Below are 19,999 nucleotides of genomic sequence, written 5' to 3'. Positions count from 1 at the left end.
TGAGGGTCATAAACCCAGCCCCAAACTGGCGGGAGCAGAGAATGGAAACGTTAAAGGAGAAAAACCAGGAGTGGCCTTAGGCAGCGCAGGATCCAGGGGTCAAAGGGTAGTTTTAGGAATCTGGTTTTTTTTTTCCCCCTCTAATTTCTGCCTTTCTCGAGATTGGCTTGTCTCTCAGGCTGGCTGCCCGCTCACGGTCACTGAGTTGGCCTCCGGCCTTTCTTCCTACTGGCTGGGCCAGCTCAGCGTAAGTCCTGGGTGTGATCCTCATTGGTTGCACTTGGTCATGTGCCCACCAATGAAGCAATCACTGAGTAGACTGGTTAGGCAAGACTGCGTCCTATGCTCAGTTTATGGACCCGGGGGGATGGGACAGGCCTTCTTGAGACTGTCGAGGGCGGGACGAGGATAAGAGGTCGTTGCCCAGAAGAAAGTTGTTATAAGAAGTCCCGCTGGGCAGGAGAGCAGTGAGGATCCTTCTCACGGGTGTCAGGGCTCCCCCAGGTTCACTGGTGCAGGGGCTGAGCAGTCTGGCTCTCCCTTCCCCCCACTAGGGACATACTTGAGCTCGTGACTTAGTTCAGTACCTGAAGCCAGGATCACATGTTCCCTTCCCAAACCCGATGTCTTTGTAGTTTAGGACAGCCCCTCATTCCCATAGGTGAAGGGTCTAGGCTCTGACCCCCTGCCCAGGTAAGCAGGGAAACTGAGGCTCTGAGCGGCTATTCCCAGGTTACTTACGTGGGCTGGCATTCCAGAGTGTGTGGCTCCTGGTCAGTTCCTCCCTTCCCTCGTGGCCAGTTTTTGGGAAGGTGACTGATTATACCCCTAACCTTGCCTGACCATTTTGGAAATGGAGGCCCGTTATCCATGGGGTAAAGTGTGCATGGTTTTATGCAATGACATTGCCACTCTTGGAAAAACATATCTTACTGACGGCAGGACTCAAGAGTCTTTTATCTGTCTTGAGTTTTTCAGCCTTGGCACTAATGATAATTCTTTGCTTCTGGGTGCTGTCCTGTGCGTTGTAGGACATTCAGCAGCATCGCTGGCCTCTCCCCGCTGGATGCCAGTAAAATCCTCCACCCCGTCTTGACAACCAGAATGCTCCCAGACATTGCCAAGTGTCCCCAGCTGAGAACCACTGGGTTAAAAGGTTGACCTGTGAGTTCAGTTCTTACACTGAGGACTACAACTATTCCGAGTATCCACGACTTGTTTTTCTAGTTTCAATAGTTAAATATCACCAAAGAATAGCAGTTAGACCTTGATTGGTTGATTGCTTATGTTTTCCAAGCACCTTCCTCTCTACCATCTTAGTGATTTTTAGATTATGCCTTTAAAATAGTAAGAGCTCTAGTCCCTTTGTGTCCGAGGGTAGTCTGCAGAAGACCCTGACACGTAGTTCTTCTCTACTGTAAGTTTTCCACATAGCTTGCTTCTGATGATTAAATCAAAGACGTTTCAGGGGAAAGAAAGAATAGCGAGAAGTGTTGCTAGTATGTATCCACTGAGCTTGTACTATGTGTCAGATATCATTCGGAAGACTGAACTGCATTTCCTTCCTCAGTCCTCACGATGATATTGTCTACGAGCTAGGCCTGACGTTAGCCCTGTGCTTCAGGTGTGGAAAGTCCGGCAGAGAGGTCGAAGGGCATTCCCAAGGTCATAGGTTAGGGGGGAGCCAGCATCAAACCCAGAGAGTACAGAGGGTGGATCAAGGTTGCGAGAAGCATTGAGACAGAAAGATGGGAGGGCGGTGCCTAGAGCTTCCAGGCTCTTCCTCCAGCCTGAGGACCGCGCCCACACCTCTGACCGCAGGTACAAGCGCCATGCCAGTCAGGAGGAGGCGGAGCTCATTCAGCAGATGGACGCCAGCATCAAGGAGCGGCAGAACACCTTCTTCGACATGGAGGCCTACCTGCCCAAGAAGAACGGGTAGGAGCTGGGAGCCTACGTACACCCCCACATTCCCCCATCCCCCCTCCCCCCCCCTGCTGCGGTCAGGTGCTCAGGCCTAGCACACCTGGGCCGCGTGACTCCCACCTTCCTGCTGGGGCTCGAGGCTGAGGGGGGGAGGCAGAAATGAGCGGGGGGCTTTCTCATATGATCCCCTATGAACACAACGGTGGCTGCCCTTGGTGAGGGGTAACTGGGCCAGAAGGGTTTTATTCTCTGGGCGTCAGTTGCATGGATGCATAAATACGTGAAAATTTATCATGTCGTATACTTAAGACAGTTATGCCTTAATTTTAAGAAGAACCCATTTTAAATTGCCCTAGAAGTTGTACACATGCTCTCGCCTCATTGGCTGGAGCTTAGTCACGTGCTCCCATTAGCTGCAAGGGAGGCTGGGAAATACTATCTGTAAACCAGCTAAAACGGGGGGCGGGGCATGGGTCAGTCCCGGTTCTCATGTGTCACGGTCGTCACGGCCTCTGATCAGTATTCTCATGCAATGTGAGGCCCTTTGTACTACTGAGGTTATCAGCAACCTGTGTTTCTCCTTGACTGCTTGGTGCACGCCTCATCAGTTTGAATATTGTTGGTTGGGGCCCACTTCCCGGGCCATTAAGGATGTGCCGGCCTCACAGGTCTTTCCTTCCAGGCTCTACTTAAATCTGGTCCTTGGCAACGTGAACGTGACCCTTCTGAGCAACCAGGCCAAGTAAGTGTCCTGGACTTTCACCTGGCTTTCTTCTGGAAAGGCCTTGTGCTCTTTCAACGCAGAAGAGGTGGGACCAAGCTAGAATCTTTACATGAATGAAGAAAATGTTCATACTTGGGGCTCCGGCTCTTGGTCTCTCTGACACTCTCCTCGGTGGGCAGACCCCCTGGGGGAGGCGTCCTCCTTCCTTCACAGAGTCCGTTGGTTAGGTGGACGGGACTGCCCGCGTCCCGTGAGAAGTGGCCCCTGCTCCAGTTCATGCCTTAGTGTACACTTTTCTCTTAGGAAGCAGACAGTCACGTCCACCCCAAAAGCTATCAGTTTCTAGGAAAACAGAGCCGTGGAGTTTCCCCTGCTGGAACTGGCGGGGGGAGGGGACCGTGTCCCTGCTCCTCGGTCATCCCCATCATGCCCTGGAGTCCAGGGACATTAGAAGCTTAGCACTTCGGCCCTCATTCCCATTCATTCAAGGCCAGCTCTCTCCCTTAGTGGCCATAGGTCAAGGATCTGATGGGGTGAAGGTCCTACCCCCCCCCCCAGATGGGATATAGTTCTCTTGCTGTAAATATAGGAATGGCTACATGACCTCTCCTGGGGGCATCTGTTGCCGCAGGTTTGCCTACAAGGATGAGTACGAGAAGTTCAAGCTCTACCTGACCATCATCCTGCTCCTGGGCGCCGTGGCATGTCGCTTCGTCCTCTACTACAGGTCAGATAGTGCGGCAGCGTGACAGGCATGCGGGGGGTGGGGCAGTGGCCACGAGAGAGGGAGCCGGGGTCGCTCCTGCACCTGCAGTGTTTGGCGTGATGAGGTGTAGACAGAGAAGAGCCGTTTCCCATGAGAAGCGGCGGTCCCGTCCACCCTAGCCCCGTCCATTGAATACCTGCGAAATGGCTGCTGGAGGCGCCTGAAAACAGCACGGTTAAAAAAGGGGCCAGTGCGGCATATGTATGTAATGGAATTCTGACGTGTGCTACGACGCACACAAATCCCGAAGGTACCGTTACGTGAAGGAAGCTGGTCACCAAAGGTCACGTCGTATGATTCCATCCGTGTGAAATATCCAGAACAGGCAAATCCGTAGAGACTGAACGTAGATTCACGGTTACCAGGGAAAATGGGGAGCGCCTGGGCATGGGTAAGGAGCTTCTCCTGGAACAATGAGAACTGTCCAGAACTAGATGGTAGCGATGGATCCACAACTCTGTGAACGTACAAAGAAAGCCTGGACCCAATGTGTCCTTTAGCAGGGTGAATTTTATGGTATGTGAATTATGTCTCAATTACAGAAAGGAAGAGAGGAAAGAGGAAAGAAGAAGGAAGCGGGAAGGGAGGGAGTCAAAAAAGAACAAAAAAAAAAAAAAGAAAGAAAAAGGAGAGAGGGGTGGATCACAGGCTGGCCCGGACTCCTGGCTTCGAGACTCCTTGGCTGTCACTGTGGGCAGGTTCTCTCTGGGCGCCTCAGTCCCCGTCCGCAAAACGAGGGCGACACCGGTGCCCGCCCCACGGGGCGGTTGTGACAGGCCAGTGCGTTAACGCCCACCAGCCCAGTGCATGGCGCCTGGCAGGGCTCGCGGGCAGCGGCTGGCGCTGTCTGGGCAGGACAAGGCCAAGTCCGGGGGCTGCAGCTGTGCCGCCCGGTGGGGGCGGGTTCGCTTGTCCCTGTCACCCTGAGTGCTCTGCCTCAGCGGAGGTAGCCAAGCACAGCATGGGCATTCGGCCCACCTGTTAAGGGTCGATTTCTTCACAGGCGCTTTGGCTGGGAGTCCAGTTGCTGGTCTGGCCTCTTGAATGTCCAGACAAAGGCTCTTTTAGACCCTGGGCCTGTGCCCGCTTTGCTGGAGGGCAAAGGTTGCCCACATCAGCCACGCCTGCTCACACGCCCTCTGGAAGGAGGTGAAAGTTCCTCCTGAGCACCTGGATTCCCCTGCGCTGGGACCTCGGGGCCCTGGAAGGGCAGGCCGGGGTGCGGGGTCCCACTCTAGGGCTCCTGCTCCCGTTTCTCCCCGTCCCCTCTGCAGTGGCCTCCTAGGGGCCTTGCAGCCAAGCGGCACAGGCTGGGCAGCTCGGAGCCTCAGGAGCTGTCTGCTCCCGGCCCAGAGGCCGGAAGTCTGAAGTCGGGGTGTCGGGAGGACCCAGCGCCCTCTGAAGGCTCTAGTTTTTTCTCGCTGCCTCCCACTTCAGGCGGGCGCCGGCCACCCTCGGCTTACAGCTGTTTCACTCCAGTCTCTGCCTCGGGTGCCTCAGGCTTGTCACATGGCCTCCTTCCCTGTGTGTCCCTGAGTCACCTTCATGACCTTCTCACGAGGACACTGGTCGTTGGTTTTAGGGCCCACCGTAACCCAGGATGACCCCATCTTAACCGATTACCTTTACAGAGACCCCATTTCCAAATGAGGTCGCATGCATGTTTTCAGGGGGCACTAGTCGACCCAGCACACCTTCTGCGCGTTAAAAATAGGACCGGAGTGGGGCTGGACAGGTGTCGGGATCCTCTGTTCTTCTCGCACAGGGAGGCCTGCCCTGCTGTCCAGCCTTGGACGGACACCCTCACCTCTCCTGGCCTGGGTTTCTTCACGCAGAAAGTGAGGATAAGGGGAGCTACTTGGCAGACGGCTGCGAGGACTAGATAACCGTGTTCAGAATAGCTCCGGGCGCCCGCGCGCGGCCCCACGTCATCCTGTGCTAAGCCGGGGCGGGCAGGGGCAGGGGCACGGCCCGCTGTCCTGTGCGTCCCCGGAGCAGGAGTCCCTTTCCTCACTGACTGTTGCTCCCTCGGGACCGTGTCCTTGCCGGAGGCCCCACCCAGGGGTCCTCCCGCGGTGCCTACGTGCACAGCTGGGCCTGGCCGGCCTCCTTCACAGCTGGGGGTTCCAGGCCCAGCCCCACCGCCCGCGAGGTCAGCACTGACTCCTGGGAACCTGCGTTGCGTTGGCCTTGTAGGCCTGGCGCAGAGCCCTTGGCCTGTCTGCTGCCTCCTCTTGCCCGTGGGCCAGAGGACGCCTGCTCTGCCCGTGCTGCCTGGTCTTTAGGTTTCGGCTGGAGGGCTCGGTGTGTTCTTCTGCCGCCTTCAGGCCAAGGGGCTGCGTCTGGTCTGGTTAGGATGGCCCTCTGTCCAGGTGGGGTTCTGAAGCCGACAGGAAAGAGGCGGTCAGCTTGGATTGGGTGGCTCTCACCCCAGTGCTCACTGGCTGTGTGGCCCTGGGCAGCTCACTGGCCCTCTTCTGAGCCTCAGTTTCTTCATCTGCAAAGTGGGAAGTCGTGTTCAGTTTGGGCTCCCTCAGAAGACAGCTCCCCGGGAAAGGCATCTGAATGAACAGTATTTTATTCAGGAAGTGATCCTAGGAAACGCAGGTGGAGGGCTTGGAAGCGAGACAGGAGGGGTCGTCCTGTGAGCACCTGGAGTTCGGTGCTGCCGGGGAGCTGGGGACAGTGTAGAACAGCCCTCAGTTATGCCACCTGAGGGGCGAGGGAGCAGGGGGTTTTGACCTTCCACTGCTGTCGGTCGGGGAGCCCGGGACTGCTCCCACAGCGGGTTACTTCGATCTGCCCCTCGCGCCAGCAGACGGAGCACAGGGGCCTGAGAAAGCCCCCAGGTGAGCCAGGAGGGGCGGCAGGTTCTGGGCGTGGGCGTGCACCTGCCCCAGGAACCAGTTCTGTAGGGTCGTTCGTGGGTCTGGACAGACCGTCCGCATAAAACACCCGCAGCATTGCACGTTCTCGGCGGTCGGAGCCGGCCCCGCGTGGCAGACCGAAGGATGGTCCCCGGAGGCGCGCACGTTCTGGTACCTGACGTGGCGGGAGGTCTTTGCAGATGGATTACGTTCAGGATCTCCAGACGGGGAGACGATCCTGGATTATCCAGTGGGCCCCGTGTAATTACTAGCGGCCTTATAAGAGGGAGGCAGGAGCCCCAGAGCCACAGAAGGAGGCGTGGCGACAGGCGCAGAGGGCAGAGTGACGAGCGGAGGAACCCGGGAGGCCTCTCGGCACTGCCAGAGGCATGGCAAGGGCCTCCCTCCCCGGGCCTCCGGACGACGCGCAGCCCCGAGGCCCCTTTCGGACTCTGACCGCTAGAGCTTGAAGAGAAGAAACGTGCTTTGCTTCGAGCCGCGAAGCGTGTGCCCACATGTTGCAGCAGGGACGCACGCCTCAGCAGAACGGCGGGGCGCAGCACCCCGGGCACGGCCCTAGGGTGCCAGGGCCACGAAGCTTGAGCTCTGCTTCGCTCTTTACTGATACGACAGAGGAAGACGACAGTGAGAAAGAGCCCGGTGATCCACCCCTCAGTACTGGGCCCGACTGGAGGTGTCTCAAAAGTCAGGATCTCAGGGGCCCTCTGCACTGGGGCTCCGTCCCAGCTCCCCTGCCCCCACCCCCTCCCTTCCTGTCCAAGTCAAGCAGGATTTTGCTTTTCTCAGTTAGGTGTCCGAGATCCATTTCTCAGACTTTGGACACTCTGCCGTGCTTCTGGAATGAGGACAGGGAACACGTACAGGTCTTCCTAGGCTGCGAGCCCTGTTCTGAGTGCCTCACGCACTGAGTTCAGCCGGTGCCCGTGACAGCCTGGGGGGGGGGGGCGGGGCGAGGGCGCTGTCACTCTCCCCACGTCACAGATGGGGAAGTGACAGTGCAGGAGCATCCCTCGCCGGTCCAGGGTCCCCCAGCTGGCAAGAGGCGGAGTCTGGAGAGCCTGTGCCCGAGTTTGCAGAGCCGCGAGTTTGCAGAGCCTGTGCCCGACTCTGACTCTGCGAGGCTCCCCCTGTGGGTGACGGTTCAGCAGGGCTCGGGGCCGAGAGCCCGTCATCGTGTCACATAGCTTAAAAGACACCTTCCGACATCCCGTGTTATTGTTAGCGTCGCATCCTCCCAGGGCCGTTGTAGTTGGGGAGACGGGTCTCCCAGTTCAGGGACAGAGGCAGAGTTGGGGAGGGGACAGCGGCGCCGTCCCAGGCGGCACCCGCCACCGTCACTTCTGTCCTCCTGCCGGATGGATCCGTGTGGCACCTGGAGGTACAGAAGCACTTCCGGATTGGGTTGGAGATAGAGCCTTCATCCAGGTCTTGTCTGAGAGACGGGCTGTGGTGGGGGGTGGGGGACCCTCCGAGGGGCCCTCTGCTGCAGGCTCTCCCAAGATCCTTCACCCGGAGTGCTCACGGAGGGGACCAGCCTTCCCGTGTCACAGGCGGCACAGCTGAGGCCAGGCCGGTCTCTGACGAGGTCACGCAGAGCGTGTCTACCAGCCCTCCGCTTTGACCCAGCCGCAGCACAGCTCCGGCCACCCGCTCTGTCTGCCTCTAAGGCCTGCTCCGCCCAGCTCCTGGCTGTGGTCACCGGCCGGGGGGCAGGGGGTTCTTAAGTTCGTCTTACAGACAATTCAGGCCACAGGAGTCGTCTGTCACGAAGTTTTCAGAATGTTTAAGGGGACAGAGGGATTGAGGTCTTGACACTGCTGGCAGTTTAAAGCAGCATCTTGGGTTTTCCGCTCGAAGCCCTTCTGTTTCACATCAGATGTAGGAATCCCGAAGGGAGCCAGGGCGTTGTGGGCCGAGCGGTCGGGGGAGGAGCGGGGAGCCCGAGCCGGAGCCGTAAGGGCAGCCAGGATTCGGGGAGAAAGGAGAGGAGAGGGGCAGGCGTTCCGGGTGGAGAGAGGTCGCCCGAGAGGCCGGACCCCCTCTGCTTCCCGGAGGGTCGGGGTTTGAGGCACAGCCATGTGGGCCGCCCTCGGCCGGGCCGGCTGTCCAGTGGTGGCACTCAGGGCTGCTTCTCCACACCAGGGTGACAGACGAGCTCTTCAACTTCCTGCTGGTGTGGTACTACTGCACTCTGACCATTCGGGAGAGCATTCTCATCAGCAATGGCTCGAGGTAAGTGGGGGCCGTGCTTCGTGCTTTGAGGGGGCATGAGGGAGCAGAGGGAGCTCTGTGTCAGAGGGGAGGCAGGCGAGGGCTGTCACCCTCGGCCGGCCTCGGTCCCTTCTTCAGAGGCGTCTGTAACTGCTCATACCCAGAGCGGAGGAAAACTGCTTACCAGAAACCCTAATTCAAATGGGCTCAACATAACAGGAGATTCATTGTCTCAGGTCAAAGACAGGTCCGCTGGGGCTGACTTCAGGTAAGGCTTCATCCAGGTGCTCAGTGTCATCGGGACCCAGCTTCTCGCGCTCGCCTACGCCTTCCGCTGTGTTGTCTCTATTCTCTAGCTCCGTGTAGGGGCATCTAGCGGCTCCGGACTCACATCTTTGCTTCCAGCATGAAAGGGCACATTCCTCTCTTCCCAGAATCTCACTGGGTGCGACGGGCACTTCCTGGGTCACGTGCCTGTCTCTGAACCAATCACTGTGGCCAGAGAATGTGCTGCTACGGTTGGCTGGGCTTGAGCCTTGTGTCCACCCCTGTGGCTGTCACTGGACACCTAGAAGCTGCGTGTCAGGAAGGGAATGGTTCCCCAGAGGACAACTAGGATACTATCAACTAGTGGGATGAATGGATTCTGGTGACAAGACTGGATGGTCTCTCATAGAAAGAGGAGAGAGTCTCGGGACTCAGTGAATATCCATGCTTGCCTATTTTCCATAGTTCTGATTCCTTTTTGGGGTGGCCATTTGAACCTCTATATACCATTCTTGTCCCTGTCCTTTCCTGAAACAAAAGTAACAACCTCCGCCGCCCTCCAGGGGGGCTAGTCAGGAACAACCAGGAGCTGTGCGTTTAAGGTGGGGACATCTGCCAAAACCCTACATACCTTGCCGCCTTCTCACTTTTCTGCCCAGTGGTCTCTTGGGACAGACCCCTGCTCTGCCGGGCCTTTCCCGTAGAGCCGTGAGGCAAGGGCCGGGGCATGGTGGCGGGCAGGTGCGCGGCCCCGTAGCCTTTCAGAAAAGATCAGTGTTTCCCAAACTGCCCTCATTCCTGTCCCATCAGCACCATTTTTGCCATGTCCATGTATCACCTCGATGACAATTTCCCTGTATTTTAAATCAGCCTTCTCCTTTATTTATTTATCTATTTATCTATCTATCTATTTATTTATTTATTTAACTTAAATAAATACTTATTTTAAAAGGAAACTATTTCACCACCATTCATGGAAAACCAGCATCAACGGCACGAAAGAGGAAGTAGTATAAAAATATCTTTTTGTTTTCATTGTCTGATTGTTTTTAAGTCAATCATTCTTGCTTCCTGATGGCTCTGAGCCTGAGCTCCGCTCTCTCGTGTGTGTGTGTGTGTGTGTGTGTGTGTGTGTAAAGGTGGAGATGAGCAGGTCTCAAGAGGTGTTAAAGATGTACGAGCATCCATCCCACCAACACTCTCCTTGACTTAATCAGGAGAATGGAAAGAGAATAGAAAAGATAATTCAATATCATCTAGTGCTACACTTGAGTTAACATCCAAAACTTGGCGTGGTTCGTGCCCCATGCTTTAGGGAACACCGAAGTAGAAAATCTTACCATATAATAGCATTGATAGTTCTCCTTGGTTTTAGTATCTTTCTGCTGTTGGGTATGGTTGGGGGAGAGCCAGAGTAGTATGTAGTGGGGAGATGGGCAAGGGCAAGGCTTTCTTGGTACTAATCCTCTTCCTGTACCTGTGGTTTGCCGTTAGGCCTGGAGTTTCCCCCTTCTGCTGGACTCATATTAAGAGTGTTCAGGGGCATGTTGTGTCTCTGATGGTCACTAACACTTTAGTAAGAGTTAACTCTGGTCTGCTCTTTTTCTGGTATGACAAACTGTGGATGGGGGCGTTACCAGAGAGAAGGGAGCAGGACTGCGTGGAGGTCCCTGCAAGTGTGGGGCACACCAGAAAAAAGGGGATGAGGACAAAGGGGGGAAGAAATGGGGTTCCAAAGGCAAAGCTTATTTGCCTGATGCTTTAGCAGGGCTTTTGTGTGTGGAGGGGCTTCCTTGGAGCTTGTGCTCTGACAGGACAGTAGGAAGGGTTGTCTCTGAGCTTGTAAAGCAAAGCTGTGGATGTGGGTCCATTCTACCCCCATCTGTCATTAATTACACATTTATTGAGCATCTCTTGGGTGCCAGATACTGATCTAACGACTGCAAGATAGGTCACAGCCTGTGCCTTTTGGGAACGTCCATAGAGTTTTGTTTTTTGTTTTGTTTTGTTTTTAAAGGCCCATTAATGGCAAATATGGTTCAGGAATCTCCAGTTGTAATGGCACCTTTCCTCTAGTCCTGTCCTGCCACTCTGGCCTGGGGCAGGGTTTGGATGTGGTGGTACTGGGGAGTCTGGAATGGGTGGTGTGGGCCTGTAGGTGCCTCATCTATACAGGAATGACTATGGCAGTTGTAGCCAATTTGTCGGGGAGGGCGTATGGCAGGTGGGCCGGATGTAGCTGAGCAAATCTGTGACTCATCCTCAACATCTCTTGGATATTTAGTGTCCTTCCTCCCCCAGCTCCTTCGCAGAGCTCATTTCTCCTAGGGGCAGGCAAGGGAGACACCTTTAAGGTTTCACCTCACATTGGGGCCTTACCAAGGAATAACTAAGAGATGCACAGCTAAGAGAGCACAATGAGGAGGAGGAGGAGGCAGGGCGTCGGATTGGGATGGATTCTACCTCTTTCATCTCCGAAGTGTCCCAGGGGAGCTCAGGAGCCCATGGTCTTTGTAAAAATGAACCGAACCCAAGTTCTGCAATGAGGCGAGGTCCTTGGGGTCATACCAGTGTTCTACAGACAGGTGGAGCTGGGCCATGTGGGCTTCCTGGAGGCTCGCTGCCCGGCTTTGGTCTGACTGAGCCTCTTTCATCGTGTTCCTGGCTGCACCTGAGGCCTGGATGAGGGCCGTGGTCAGGGAAGCAGGCCTAGCGAAGTGGGAGTGTGGCAGGCCTCCACATCGTGGCACGGTGCCACCCTTGCTCTGTGTCTGATGCCTCCCAGGTGAGACGTAGCTCATTAGCTCAGTGCAATAAACAAGTCAATAAACGTCCCTTGCAAATTTTGCAATTGATGGAACACTACCTAAGAGAAGTAAGCATGAAGGGGGTTTATAGGAGCATAAATAGTTCAAGGAGGTGAAAAGGGCTCAAACAATGTTAATAACCTCCTACCTACCTATTTTGTTGCCCCCTGCACTGATTCCCAGCAGCCCAGGTCAGCATCCTACTGGATCAGCAATCCCAGAGGAGCGTCTTTCCTCCACAAGTCTAGCTGTAGTCTTGAGATAGACTTCTGATTGGTTAGGCTCAGGTCACATGCTCATCCCTGAGCCAATCAATGAGGCTGGAGGGATGCAGAGCCCTGATTGGCTTGCTCCGGGTCATGTGCCCAGTTATATATCCGAGCTCCCCTCCAGTCACCCAGACTGAGTGTGGGGGTGACCTGGTTCCCTGAAAGGAAGCTGAGTCCTAGAACCAGAATGGGGGGTGATTGACTGACAGGCAAAACGTCAGATGTAGTCTACAGTTAGTTATGGGCCAGGACGAATAATGGATTAGGGATCATATTCATTTTCCTGGCAAGCCGGCCCATGGGCACCTGGCTCTAATGAGCTTTTGTATAGGGATATTTCCCGGGATGCAGAGGTGTAGGGGTGGCGGGCAAGGGAGGGATCCTCAGTGTAGAAGCCATTCCCTCAACTTCCCAGATTACCAGAAGCACAAAGCCAGAAACAGCCCGGGGTTGAGTGCTGGCTGGTGCATGTATTCAGACATCACTGTCCATACATATTCCATACAGATGTGGACGGAATGCCCTGAAGGGAGGGCCATGGTCTCCCGGGCACAGTCCCCATATACCAGGACGTGCTGTCCCTGTGTTCTGGCAGGTGCACCACTCTTCCTGGGCCACCTACTGTCTGCTTATTAGCCCACCAGCCCCTGCAAGCTTCATTTCTGTGGCAAAGCGGGCCCAGAGACCGACTGCTAATAAGTGCGGGTTTCTTTTCGGGAGTGACAAAATCGTCCCCAAACTGATTGTGCTGACAGTTGCACAACTCCACGAATATATACTTTTAAATGAGTGAATCGTATGGTAACTGAATTATATCACGATAAAACTGTTACAGAAACACACACACGTGCACAAAACCTACCCAGAGCTCTGGAGTGCGCAGATGGACCAACGGGGCTGGTGAGGGCCGCGCTGGGGAAGGAGCGACTCCGAGGCTCTCCCAGGGCCGTTGAGCTGTGTTTATTGGTGGCAGCTGTCGTTGCCAGGCTCTGGGCACTGCAAGCTGTGAAATTAAAAGCTGCTGCTCAGCAAAGCCTGCTGCCCAGAGCCTGTGTCTGTCTCAGGCCGCTTCCAGATGGAGAAGAGGGCATTTCTCAGGGGACCTTTGGAGAACAGGACAAAGGAACGTGGGGCTTACCAAGACCTGAGGACTTGCATGTGGCTTTGCAGAGAACTTGAGGAGGCTCCAGAGAAGCTTCTTGGGTGCTCTTCAAGCCGGAAGTCTGAGGATGGGGCCAACTGCGTTTTCTATCAGATTAGTGCCGGGGGCCCTCAGGGATTCTGCCAGGCAAGACAGAGACATGGGGAGGGAGAGACTGGGAACAAAGAAGTGGATGGATGTCTCGTCTTGTCCTGTGAATTCACAGGGCACCTGCAACCATCTCCTGTCACCGCTGTGCTGGTGGCATTCAGACCAGCTGCGGCTTTCACCAGCCGCACCTCCGGGACCTCACTTTATTCAACACATTAAATGCCTGCTGTTTACCTAGTGCTGCTAGTGCTAGGAATAAAGGAACAAGCCTTATCCCTCACCATAACCCTTGAGGGACCTGCAGGCCATTAGCTGAACACTTAATTTACGCCCAGAACTATTGCGGGCTCCAAAGAGAAGGGATGAGAAAGGTTCAGTTTCTGCTCTCATGTCTACATTCTGATTGAAATGTTTTAAGACCGTACAAACCCACATACTAGGATGAAACAAGTGATGACCTCGGTGAGACATCAATTTTCACCTAATTAGTGGGACAGAGATTTTAAAATTTGGTATCAGGTGTTGGCGAGGGTTTAGGGAATCAAATATTCCTACTGCTGATGGGAGCATAAATTGGGATAGCAGTTTTGGAGGGTCATTTGACAAGCCCCAATGCACACACCCTCTGAACCAGCCATCCGGCTTCTTGGGGAAACAGTGTCATCGCTCTAGGGGACTTCCACAGAATGTGGCAACATCGAGGATGATAGTGACAGTCGAGGAACAGCTAAGGCGACTGTGGCAGAGCCACACCCTGAAATGTGATGTGGCATTTACGAAGCCAGTGACAGGTCTATAGGTACTGGCCTGGGAGTCAAGACAAGAAAGCTAGTTATAGGATGATTTTAGCTAAAAAAAAAAAAAAAGCCTAATCTAGCAGCTCATCTCCGGAACCAGCAGATCTCAGGTGTTTTCTTCTGGTGGGCCTCCGCCCCAGTCTGCTCCCAGGAGAGAGTTCTGGAGGGGCGCAGGCTGACTGCTGCCGTGGACGCCTCAGGCGTCTCGGTCACTGCCGCTCGGTCCTTGAGAGGACGAGCCCGGCTGCTCTCGGGCTTTATTTGGCCAAGCGCATTCCTGCCACGTAGTGTTCAGATGACGTAGGTAGCTGCAGCTCGGTGTGGAGGTGTGTGCGTGTGTGTGTGTGTGCTGGGTTGATCCCTGAGCGCCTGCTCGGAGCCAGGTATCACAGGTACATCGATGAACCAGACGGACAGGATCCCTGCCCTTCTGGGGTTTACATCTGAGTGGGAGAAGGGGTTCAGAAAACAAAATGAGAGAAGAAAAAAATAATTCGGAGAGCGTCGAGCACCACGGAGAAGACGAAACGGGGCAGCGTGGTTCGGTGTGGGGCTGGCTGCCTGGCCGTTGTAGATAAGGTGGTCGGAAGGAGGTTCTTGGAAAAGGTGACAGTTGGTCCAAGACTCGAATTTTGACCAGGAGCCAGGCAGGCCAGCGTGTCAGAGCAGAGGGAACAGCAAGTACAGATGTCCTGTTAGGCTGCTCGGCTGCCATGACAAAATATGTGACCCAGGCAGCTTACACAACAGAGAAGTATTTTCTCACAATTCTGGAGGCTATCGGTCCAAGACAAGGGGCCAGCAGGTTGGTTTCCCTTGAGGCCTGTCCTTGGCTTGCCGACGGCCACCGTGACCTCATGTGACTTTTGCTCTGTGAGTGTGCGCACGCCTCCTGTCTTACAAGGATCCCAGTCCTGTTGGATCAGGGCCCATCCTGTGACCTCATGTAGCCATAATTATCTCATCGGAGGCCCCACCTCCAGAAGCCATCACATTGGGGGCTAGGGCTTCAACATACGAATTTTGGGGGAAGACAGTTCAGCCTGTAGCAGGCCCTGGGGTAGCAGTGGGCTTGGTGAGTTCCAGGTGGAGATGACAGGGAGGTGGGGCTTGCAATCACCTGGAGGTGAGGGCTATGTCCTGAGGGTAGCTGGAAGCCACCCGGCAGCCCGAGCGCTCCTGCAGGCTGATCGGCGGGTGGCTAGCGGTGCATCTCTGCAGGACAGGGTGAAGGGCCAAGTCCTGGCCTGTGTCTACTTCATGGCAGTTTCCAGGCCGCAAAGCAGCCCCTGCACACGTTGGCGGGGAAGCTGGGGGACACCCTTGTTTCTCTCCCGCCTCAGCTCCTTTTCCTTCTCTTGTTCTCGCCAAGAATTAAAGGCTGGTGGGTGTCTCACCACTACGTGTCCGCCTTCCTGTCTGGAGTGATGCTGACCTGGTGAGTGTCTCCTGCCTGCCCTGCCCCCCCCTCGTCCTCCCCACGTGGCTGTCATTGGGGACCAGTGGAGGATGAGGGCACTCCCATGGGGCTTTCATAGGCCATGACCTGGCTGACTTTGGGGCCAAGAAGAAAGTGTGAGCTTACAGCTGGCCCGCAGGGACCTCGTTCCCCAAGCCAGCTGGGGAGTTTCCCGGGGAACGTCCTGTCCTGCTGCCAGAAGGGGCACAAGTGACTGGAGCAAGCACAGGGGTGAGGCTGTGGCACCAAGGACACTGCGAGGCGGGGAGGGGGAGCAGTGGGGCTCCCCTGGTTCCAGAAGGGACTCGGAGAGTGAGGGAATTTCCCTGGGGGCTAGCCCCAGGACACTGGTGGTAAAACAGGCAGGAATCGGGGCCCTCGGTTTAATGGTTTAATCCTGCAAGCTTTTCTTCTCTCTTGGTTGGAGCAGGGTGGGCGGGAAGAACCTGTCTAATCTCTTGGCACACCTGACCTTTGCCCTTCTTCCCCGGCAGGCCTAACGGACTAATTTATCAGAAGTGTCGCAACCAGTTTTTGGCGTTTTCCATTTTTCAGAGTGAGTGTCTCTTGCCTAGATTCTGGGGTGGCGGCATGGTTCCCTGTGGGGGCCCCATCCCAATGCGGGGTGGCGTGTCTTTTGCGGGAGGGAGTGGAGATTGGGGGAGGTCCCTGGCCAGCCTGGGGCAGGGGAGGGTCCCAGAAATCCAGAAAAGAGCTCTCTGCGCCCCAGAGGAACTCTATCCTTCCGCCCAGTCCCTGGCCCTGGGAGGGCCGTGGCCTGACCCACCCCCACACCCTGGAGCCCCAGGCACTGCCTCTCCGCCCCCTCCCCAGACCAGAGCTGGACCGGTGTCTACCTCTGGGAACTGACTGGTGTTGGCAGGGGTCGCCTCTGGAAAAGGGGAGCTTGGAGGGATGGGGACAGGGGGAGAGACTTCCTTTTCACTGAGCACCCCTTTGTTCTCTTTGAATTTTATACCGTGTGCATATTGCCTATTCAAAAAGTACAGTTTAATTTTCAAATAAAACCCTGGGTACAAACAAGCACAAACACGTAAAGCTGAGAATGAAAATTCCGTGCCATCCCACCCTGAGGGGGCCGCCACCGTAAATAGATCCACATCCTCTCCAACAGCGGTTCATCGGCGCGTTTATACTGCATCACGCTCAGTCTGCCGACGTGCGGCCCCGCTGTACTTAGAGCCGTCCTCACAGCCTGGGGTTTTCCTTTAACCAACGAGCGTGGGAGTTTTTTCCGCATGGAAACACAGCGCTCTCCGTCCTGTGACCGCAGCGTCCTGGCGTATGGCGCCGGCTCTCGCTGTCTTGTCCTTGCGCGCAGCGCCCAGCTTGGTGCTGCCATTCTTGCTAGCACCTCTTGGCGTGCCCCCTGCATGCCTAGGAAAGCTCCAGAAGTTTCTGGAGTGCCTGGGGGCTCAGCGGGCTCCTGAGATAACCTGAGCTCTCTTGGTATTCTAGAAAACAGATAAAGTGAGTTCAAACTGAGGTGTGTGTGTGCGCGTGTGTGTGTGTGGGGGTCACTGGGAGAGGGCTGTGCCCAGGGCAGCCCCCTGCCCTCTGGGCAGTGAGGACCAAAGCTCCTGACTCCTAATCCTCTGGGCTCCGTGCTCCCCCTGCAGGCTGCGTCCAGTTCCTGCAATATTATTACCAGCGGGGCTGCCTCTACCGGCTGCGGGCCCTGGGAGAGAGGAATCATCTGGACCTCACGGTGGGTGAGTAGCCCGCGGGCCGGCGGGGTGGAGGGATCGGCACCCGCCCCTGACCACTCCCCCAGACCTCGCCCCCTAACTCCCCACTGTGGGAACACGGGCTAGTAAGGGTGTGAGGAGCCCCACCACACGCAGAGCCGCAGAGCCAGGGCGGCCAGCCTCTACCCACGTTGCTTTTCAGACGTTGGGGCTGGGGCTTCCGTTTCAGCTGATGAGTGAGTGCGTCGTGAGGCCCGCCGTGCGCCCTCGACGCCGGCTTCTCTCTCACCCTTTCAAGTGTCTATTTTTTGGCTGTGCTTCATCACGTACACAATGCTAGCCTAGTTTTGTCATGTGTGTACGTAACTTAGTGTAGTACGGCTACATGCGAATACGTATATATATACACACACATCCACGTATATACGTTAGGAACGTGTGTAACTTTTTTAACTCACAGTGGTGGGGACCCAGTCAAAAGCTCAGAGATCCCCCATCTAGACTTCCAGGGGAAACGATTTTTAATAAAACTCTGCTGTCCTTTGCGATGGTCATCTCCATCGCATTATTCTGCAAAGGAGGCCCCACTTTGTCAAGGCTCGATTGAAAGGATGCATTCAAAAGTCCACTATAAAATGCAAATTAGAGACGTCGTTAAACATGGTGCCCGGCTCAGCACTCCGTAAGTGTCGTCAAGCCCACCTAGGTCACGGCGACTTGAGGCATGGGAGCAGCCGGGCCTGGGCTGTTTTCATACTTTCCTAGTGAGCGCACATGTGCCTGTCAGAGGCGGAGGCTGTGCCCCCCGCCCCGTGTGCGCGCGTGGGTGCCTGGCTGCTCTCGGGGCGGCTGGCTCGGCGGGGCGGTGGGGGCTCGGCGGGGCCGTGTGGGCAGCCGGACCCCCTCACACGGGCCCTTCACGCCCGCCCTCCTCTCCACAGAAGGCTTCCAGTCCTGGATGTGGCGGGGCCTCACCTTCCTTCTGCCTTTTCTGTTCTGTGGCCACGTGAGTCCGCGGGGAGTTTGTGTGTACCCCCTGCTCTGGGCTGACCCCTGGGAACGGAAGCTCCTCAGGCCTCTCCCGCACGGGGCCCTGTGGGGTCCAGGGAGGCCAAGGGCAAGGGCTACTCTGGCCTAGGGGGCCCTGGTTTCATTGGGGGCGGGGGTGTCAGTGTCCCAGGGCAGTTGATATCAGAAGGCGGGGACGCAGGTGCCGGGAAGCGCCGGGGTGAGCAGTGCCCTCTCCCTCCTAGTTCTGGCAGCTCTACAACGCAGTGACGCTGTTTGAGCTCTCCAGCCACGAAGAATGCAAAGAATGGCAGGTATGCGCGTGTGCGTGTGCGTGCACGTGCGTGTGCGGTGTGCGCGTGTGGCAGTGGTGGTGGTGTCCTGGGGGAGGCTGGGCCGGCTTGGGGAGAATTCTCCCCTCAGCCGCCCCTTGTACCCCGCTCTGTGAGGCCCTGCTGCCCCGCCCGCTCTGCTCCTGGGGTCTGGGACACGGTGGGAAGGAATTCGGGAGGCCAGGGAGGCGCTCAGTGGAGGTTCACCCCGTCGAATGCTACGGGACTGAGGGAGGAGCACCCCCCCACCCCCCGCCTCCCGCCACTCAGCACCCTGCCTGACCCCGAGGCCTGCCCCACATCACCCGTCACCCATCACCTGGTCAGCGGAGATCTCCGCCTTCCGCCGGCAGTTTGCGGGGCTGCGCCGCCGAGGGGGCTCCGAGGCCCAGGGGTGGGGGCGGGGGCGGGGGCGGGGACGGGCACAGGCACATCGGCTGATCCAGCCGGCGCCCTCCCCCTCCGGCCCGCCAGGTGTTCGTGCTGGCGCTCACGTTCCTGGTGCTCTTCCTCGGCAACTTCCTGACTACACTCAAGGTCGTGCACACCAAGCTCCAGGAGAACAGAGGCAAGGGGAAGACGCTGTGAGCCTGGGGGCTGCGCGCCCGGAGTCCCGGACTTTGAGACCGCAGGGGGGTCCCAGGCGGCACCCTCGCGGCCGATTTGCTGCCCAGCAGTGCCAGTGGCCCCCGGGCAGCAGTGACCTCAGGAGCCGGCGGCCTCACCGGGAGCAGGGCCGAGGCCCTAGTGCCCGCCTGGATGAGAAGGATGTGACCCCGGCCTGTCCTCGCAGTATTAGCCACCCAGCCTCCCTATTTATGACATATTTAATACCGAGTCCTCCCCACTCCCCTAGAACCTCCGTTCTTCCCTCCTAGGGGAAGGCTCAGCCTCAGGGAGCCCCTCGGTCCCCACTCCCGCATTCCAGCTCCTCAGGGTGGGGTGTGGACGTGCCTCCTGGGATTGGATGTGTGACCTGCTACTTACAGAGTCCCAGGTGGGGGTGGACGGAAGCCCCTGGGCATCCTGCGGGTCCTCCCAGCCCGGGCGCCCCGTTTCTGCTGTAAGCCCCCACCTCCTTCCGCCTCCCCCCGCCATGGGGCCGGTATTTAAGTTCTCAGAGAACCAGCCTGTCTGTGCCTCGTGCTCTTTGTCCTTCCCAAGTCTCCTATCTTGGCCACCACAGAGGGAAGTGGCCCTACCTCCCTGGGGCCTGGGGTCCTTGGCCCATGGAGCAACTTGGAGGGGAGGGCCTAAAGTGAGAGGGCTTTCTGAGGGTCGCCGGCAGAGGGTGCCCCAGCCCCTGCATCATTTGGGTGGTCTGAGGACATTTTTATTGGACATTGAGTTGGGGTCTGCCCTTGGGGACTTCCTGACCCCCAACCCCTCAGCTCACCTTCCCAAACCTTGCTGTGAGTACTCGGAGAGTGGCACTGAGACCCCCTCCACCCCCAAATGGAATGTGTGGGAGTCTGAGCATCCTCACTACCAGGGGCTGCCCAGGGCAGGTCTGGTCACCGCAGGCTAGTTCTTTATCCCTGGGGAGGGTGAAGAAGAGAACGGGTCTGGTTGAGTTTTTTGCTC

At 56.8% G+C, this 19,999-nt stretch overlaps 1 protein-coding gene across 2 annotated transcripts in view; it reads left to right on the top strand.

Annotated features, from left to right (window-relative positions):
- TMEM120B (transmembrane protein 120B) overlaps positions 1–19,543 on the top strand; it is a 34,248-nt gene extending 14,705 nt beyond the window's left edge. Inside the window, exons 3-12 of one of the 2 annotated variants that reach the window (XM_016153824.2) lie at positions 1,822–1,938; positions 2,609–2,668; positions 3,282–3,377; positions 8,447–8,536; positions 15,280–15,345; positions 15,861–15,922; positions 17,007–17,099; positions 18,017–18,081; positions 18,329–18,397; positions 18,890–19,543. In XM_016153824.2, coding sequence (XP_016009310.2) covers positions 1,822–1,938; positions 2,609–2,668; positions 3,282–3,377; positions 8,447–8,536; positions 15,280–15,345; positions 15,861–15,922; positions 17,007–17,099; positions 18,017–18,081; positions 18,329–18,397; positions 18,890–19,003 — 832 coding nt within the window. In that variant the 3' untranslated portion in view covers positions 19,004–19,543. The remainder of the gene's footprint in view (positions 1–1,821; positions 1,939–2,608; positions 2,669–3,281; positions 3,378–8,446; positions 8,537–15,279; positions 15,346–15,860; positions 15,923–17,006; positions 17,100–18,016; positions 18,082–18,328; positions 18,398–18,889) is intronic. The other variant, XM_016153826.2, reaches the window with a different exon arrangement.
- The last annotated feature ends 456 nt before the right edge of the window (positions 19,544–19,999 follow it).

Source organism: Rousettus aegyptiacus, unplaced genomic scaffold (assembly GCF_014176215.1).
Source record: "Rousettus aegyptiacus isolate mRouAeg1 unplaced genomic scaffold, mRouAeg1.p scaffold_m13_p_5, whole genome shotgun sequence".
NCBI classification, from domain to species: domain Eukaryota; kingdom Metazoa; phylum Chordata; class Mammalia; order Chiroptera; family Pteropodidae; genus Rousettus; species Rousettus aegyptiacus.
Note: the sequence above shows the minus strand (reverse complement) of the source record. Positions and strands in the feature narration are given on the sequence as shown.